The sequence below is a fragment of the Leishmania mexicana genome, chromosome 34 (genome assembly GCF_000234665.1).
Source record: "Leishmania mexicana MHOM/GT/2001/U1103 complete genome, chromosome 34".
Classification (NCBI taxonomy): Eukaryota; Euglenozoa; class Kinetoplastea; order Trypanosomatida; family Trypanosomatidae; genus Leishmania; species Leishmania mexicana.
The window spans coordinates 505,084-511,083 of record NC_018338.1 but is presented as its reverse complement, the minus strand read 5'-3'; the positions used below and the strand labels follow the sequence as shown (position 1 = coordinate 511,083).

The window sequence follows — 6,000 nt, the reverse complement described above, 5'->3', positions numbered from 1 at the left end:
GTCGCGCTCACGCACATGTCTATGCAACGGCGCACCTCTCTTCTACAAGAGCGTACAGCGTTTTTTTCTTCTTGTCCCTTCCACTCTTTCCCGTTCGTGGAGGAATCGATCCGGCATGCGACGAGTCACAGCCGGCGCCGAGGCTGTGCAGAGGAGAAAATGAGCAGAGACGAAACGGTGCTTCGCTCCGCATTGCTGTGCTGCTGCCTCTTTGGTGCGCGCCTCCGCCCTCCACTGTTGTCATGTGGATCCCACTTTTGCCCTACTTGCCACCCGGAATCTTCTCGATACCAACCATCGTCCGGAAGAGCACGCCGACATGCGATAAGTCGCAGAACGGACTGTTGTCCGTGTGCTTGCAGCGGCACAGCAAGTACTTCTTGGAGGTGTCCACCGTAAACTCCTTCGGCTTCAGGTCTGTCTTGTGCTCCTCATTGTACGCACGGTGGGCGCCGTCGCAGAAGGGCTGCGTCTTGCTCAGGCCACACGAGCACCAGTAGTACTTCGTGCCAGCCTCCAGCGTCACCATGCAGGGGGTCCGGTTCGGCAGGTGTACGATGCGCTGAGGGTTCTTTGGGTCCACCTTCGTCTTCCACGAGGCGGCTAAGAGACGGCAGCGCTGCATTCTAGGGGAAGCGAGGATGGCCTCGTGTATGAGCCGAAGTGTGGGCGTGTCTGTAAATCAATGTGCCCTCCGCACAAGAAAAGGACGCACTGCAGCGGGAGGAGAGAGGGAGTAGAGATGCGATACAGCCAGAAAAGCAATACTGGTCTCTGCAATGTTTTGTGCGTGTGCGTGAGCGTGTGCGTGTGTGCACAAGCAAGTGTGTATTATGATGGAGGAGAAGGGGGAGGGGGGACACACGTAAGAAAAAGGAGGCGGAGAAGAGGAGGGTATGATGTGAGCAGTGCACAGGGACAATCACACCTGAGGAAGCGGCGGCGAATGGCGTTCCAGGTGAAGCCGAAGAGCGTGAGTTCGAGGGGGTGCACAGAAGGGGGAGGAGACACACATACGCAGGAGTTGTGTAGTGTTGCTCCCCGAATGGCTCGCACGAAAGTCCTGTCGGCCATCCGGCTAGCCAGACAATAACCACACCACCGCTTTACCTTGACGCTGACTATACTTTGCATGCTTGAACAAAGATACCATGTGTCACCATGTTGGGCCGAGCCAACAAGAGAACGGCTGTGAGAAAGCTAGGTCAAGCAACGAGAGCAACACTGAGCAACTCAAAGCCAAAAGAAGGAGAGAGAACCACCCCCACACACGCACAGAAGAGAGTGATTAGCAGACGAAGATAGCACACGCGCCAACGACAGCGATGAACGTAGAGTACAACGGAGGTGAGAAAGGTGATAGATGCGGAAGGACACCGTGGAAAATACAAGGCACGCATGAAGGCAGAAGAAGGGGCAACATGCACGTCACTTTAACGAAAAGGAAATCGATAAAGTGACATGAAGTCTGTCGTGTACCCCCTTCGTCTATTCAACATCCGAGACGCGCGAGGACATCAACGAATCACGGAGGGAAGAGGGGAAAAGCGCCTTGGCAGCAACGAAAAAAAAGGGCACAGCATTGGCGAGCGGGGGGGGGGGTTCGGGGAGACAGGCAAGCAGGGAAAGGGGGAGGAAGGAGGAGAGACAGTGAGGGGTCCAAAAGAAGGTTGGCGCAAGAAGAGGGGAAAAGTGAAACGCCACACAGTAGGAAAAAAAAGCAGACACACACACACACACACATGCACATGCACATGCACCTTTCACGGGGGGGGAGAGGGGGAGAGGGGGCAGTGGACAAGAACTAGGGCTTGCGTCTCATTATCAGGGGTGTTGGGGGACAAACTAAGACCAGCTGCACAGCGTTGGTATATCGAGCTACACTCGCACATGTGTTTGCAAGTTGTTCTGCGTTTCTTCTCTTCGCCACCAAACAAAAAAAAAAGAGCGACGCAACGACAGCGCGGACACCCCACGCAGAGCCGCGCAGGAGAGGAGTGCGAGGGGTGCACACGTGTTACACTCACGCGCATCCTCATACTCCCCTCTCCCCCCTCCCCACCCCCAGCCTCATGTTCAAATCTGGCGCACACAGACAAGAATACCTCCCTCCGTCACAGTACCCAATGTACCATTATCACACGCTTCGCCGACGATGCTTGCGCAGAGAAATGCGTGCACGCTTTTCTTTCCTGTCCTCGATCTCTAAATAGTCCTCATGATGCCGGCAACTTCAGTGCGTGGTCTCTCAGGGTCCAGCACCCCCGCTTTCTGGGGAAGTCGGGAGCCTGCAGCCCGGCCCACGGCGCGGCCGACGGACTCTTGGTGTTGGCGCACAGGTCTGGGCCGGCACTGTGCTGAAGAGACACGCGACCATGATCACGTCTGTGCCCGCTCACTGCGCATCGTTTTGACGATTCAACAAATATTGAAACACCCGCTCCCGCCAAAGGCGCGCGGCTTCCGGTGAGGGCGGAATGCCCCCCTCCCCCTGCTGCCACAGACCGACGGCGGCGCGTCCCACCTGTCGCGGCACATGCGCACAGGCCGTCCAGCCACGCGGCCCCCGAAACAGGCCCCAAGGTCCACTCGTGCGATCGCTGGGCGCACGCGCGGCCAAGCACAGCCAGCATGGTGATCCGCATCCAAGCAAAGCATGCAGAGGTCAGCGGAGCACGAGCGATGCACGGAAACGGCGCGAAGAGATCCGTGTAAATCAGCCGCACAGCGCCTGTGTGCAAAACATGCGGCATCTCCGTACGTCCGACCGGGTGGGCTGATGCGGCGTCGATCCCGGAGGCGTGACGACAGCACCCCGAGTTGCACCATCGAGTCCTCCAGACCCAAATGTGGCGGGTCTCCGGAGCAGACTATGGAATGCTGCGGCTGGCCAACTGTCTCCTTGAGCTCATCCGGCATGCGCCTGGACAACACCCTGTTACATGCACGCCCCACCCCACCGCTTTCTGGCCTCGAGCAGGACCCTGAGCGCGTCCCGCCTGAATCAGAGCGTGCAACGCAACCAGGTCCATCTCACGCCCATCACACAGCACGTAGCCGAGGAAAGAGCGATGAAGGTCATGAAGAGGCCGCTGGGTACGTGGGCCGATTCAGCGGCAGATGGTTTCGTCCGAGAGGACCAGAGCGTAGCCGTGGCACAGCAGAGGCATGTGAGCGGTGGTTGTGTATGCGTGTATACGTTTGTGGACGTGCTCGTGGTGGCATGAACACGTTGACAAGAAAATATTCCCTAAAAAGGCTACACGCCCTGCGGCCCTTTTGCGATGACTCTCTCGAAATTGCGGAGCACAAAGGCATCCGAACGCTTTTCCCGTCCAAGCATTGCCATGTCATCGCGTCGCTCCTTCATGATAATCGCCCGTTCCTTCTTCTCCCTCGCGGCGAGCTCCTTAATAAGGCGCTTGCGCTCATTCATAAACCGTTTTCTCTCTGACGCGTCGAGGATATCCAGGAACTCCTCCCCGTCATTGTCAGAAAGGCTCAGATCACTATTGCGGGGAGTCGTGAGGGTCTCACTCATCACCGTCCCCAGCGGGGCCAGCGGCTCTACATCGGAGTCTGTCACGAAAAAGGAGGGACTTGGGTCTTCACCATCATGGGCAACGAGATCGTCATTTATGTAGCGGGTGTGGCGGCTGCGGTGGGGCTTGAAAACTCCCTTGATGGCCGCAAAGAACCTCCCTGGAGTCTTGCGCTTAGACGGGGCAGCGGCGTTGCCCGCTTTCTCAGAGGCGGCGTGCGACCTCGTACCCGCGATGGCTGACGTAGAGGTCGTGTCGCTAGTGTTGGTGTCCTGCGTCTCCTGAGGTGTGGCTGCGGTGTTGTCTTGGGAGCCATCCACCTCTGGCGTGTAGAGGTAGTACATCGTCTGACCGTTCTTGTCCACGTACTCGCACACGTAAGATCCCTCTGGCACTGAGCCGTCTATCCAATACTGCCCTGTCTGAGACTCGGAGTAGTACGCGGCCGCCTGTGAACTCGTGTGCGCCGCCTCTGCATCGGCGGCGGGTTGGTCCTGTTGCATCGAGTCCTGCAGCTCCTGCACGTACCAGTACGTGTCACCTTTCTCGTCCGTATAGCAGTAGTACTGCACCTCGCCGCCCCCCTGGCCGACAGCCTCATCTACTCCGGCGCTGTCCTCGCGCCCGTCGATTCCGTTGTGCTGATGCGCAGAATCCCCGCTTTCACGGTCCTCAATGCCGCTCTCTGAGCTCACAACGTCACCCCCACCGCCGATGCGTGACGTGTCCGCCTCACGTGAATCCCCATTTGCGCCCTCGGCGGTAGCATCTTCGGCACCCGGGGCCAAGGGATGCAGCGCTTCGGCGGTTGCCGTAATACCCCTATCCTTCACTCGTGTGAAATGGGCAGGTTGCCAAGCATGCGGCATGGTGTGCTTCCCCCACACCTTTGTAAAGATCCCCTTGGAGGCGGAGGAGGAGCGACTGTGGCTAGTGCGCTGTCTGCCAGACATGATAAATTCATCGGTGCCGTGGTGGCGATGGGTGCTTGGGCAGTACACGCTGCTGCCGCGGGTGAACCCGCAGTCCATGCAGGTGTCTGTCCCGTTGTAGATGCTGTTCTGCATGTGGTCCTCCAACCCCTCCGGATCCCGTGCGGTGCCGAGGCTGCTGCCCCTACCACCTTCCGAAAGTGGAGAAGTCCCATCGCTTTGCGACGTCGTGCTGCGACTGGACGAACTCTTGCGGAACAACTTTCGAAGCCCACCTAACCTGTGGTGGCGATGGCCTGACGCGCCCGCGTCAGCATGTCCGCTCTCCATCGGTCTCGCAAGGGCGATGTGGAGGGAGTCCGCGCTGTGAAGCGACGCGTCGGTCACGGAGCTATGGAGGGAAAAAGCTGAAGACGGGGGCAGAGACAGCAAAGAGAGACGTGCTGAGAGAAAAAAGGGGAGGACACACACAGATGTTTAAAAAAGGGAACCCACGCCCGCTGCATGGAGAGCAGAACGGGTGAAACAGCGGCGGCGGCGCGGGGGAGGGGGGGCGTAAAAAGTCAATAAAAGCGAAAGGAGGAGCCCGACGAAGAAAAGACAGGACAAGAGATGGAAAGCCCCCGAACAATACGAGAGAGCAGTCTAACAACAAAGGAGCCGTGCCCACGCCACGCCTGGCCTTCGACTGAGGGTAGCAAGGGGGGAGCGCCAATGGCACAAAAAAAAGGTGAGGCGAAAGGTGGACAAGATAAGGGCAGGCAGACAAACCGAGAGAGCGAGAAAATGACAGAAGTCCGACGAAAAGTGAAAAAAAGGGAGGTGGCCTAAGAGTAAACAAAAAAAGATGCTGACGAGCACTTCCTGTTCTCTATTATTTGAATTATTATCTTCTGCCAGTGTTCTGCCCAGGCGCTAGTATGTGTATAACAGTGCTTGTATAGGCACGTGTATATGTGCTGCACGTTGAAGGAAACTTCACGGCCTATTATAAAGAAGTTGCGTCCCCCTCACGCTGTGCCTAGGCTTTCTGTGCGAGTGCCCTGTGCGTGTGTGTGTGTATCGAGATGGTAAACGGGTGAAGTGTATAAGTGAATCTCTCCAGACCTGCAGGTATACGCGTATGTGTGCGTGTGTGTGTGTCTGCACGTGCGTACCCCCACAAGCGCGGGTGAGACAGATGCGAAGACGTAGAGAGGAGAGAGAGAGAGACGGCGCTGTTCACAACAACAAAATGACGACAGAAAAAAAAACGTCAGATTCGTCTGGGAAGCACCTTGGACTTCCACACAACTGAAACACCGAAAAAAAAATGGTCTGTCTCTCTGGTTGATCTGTTCTTTGACTGCTTCAGCAGTTCGAAAACAACTTGAGCGGTATGAAACACCTGCCAGCGTGGGAAAGGAAAGCAGGAGAAGGCGGCGCAAGAAACAACAAAACAAACAAAGAAAAGGAAAGGGAAGCTAAGATGGACGAGCCACAGGCATACAGCGTGAAAGAGCGAGAGTCGGATGTGAGCGCTGTGA

General features: G+C 57.0%; 2 protein-coding genes across 2 annotated transcripts; both read right to left on the bottom strand.

Moving 5' to 3' along the window:
• Positions 1-262: 262 nt before the first annotated feature.
• On the bottom strand, positions 263-625 carry LMXM_34_1370 (hypothetical protein, unknown function; the record flags this gene model as incomplete). Its single annotated transcript, XM_003879084.1, has 1 exon — positions 263-625. One exon carries the CDS (start codon positions 623-625, stop codon positions 263-265), a length of 363 nt encoding a protein of 120 aa, XP_003879133.1.
• Positions 626-3,259: 2,634 nt separating this feature from the next.
• On the bottom strand, positions 3,260-4,609 carry LMXM_34_1360 (hypothetical protein, unknown function; the record flags this gene model as incomplete). Its single annotated transcript, XM_003879083.1, has 1 exon — positions 3,260-4,609. The coding sequence occupies one exon, from the start codon at positions 4,607-4,609 to the stop codon at positions 3,260-3,262; it is 1,350 nt and encodes a 449-aa protein (XP_003879132.1).
• Between the last annotated feature and the right edge of the window lie 1,391 nt (positions 4,610-6,000).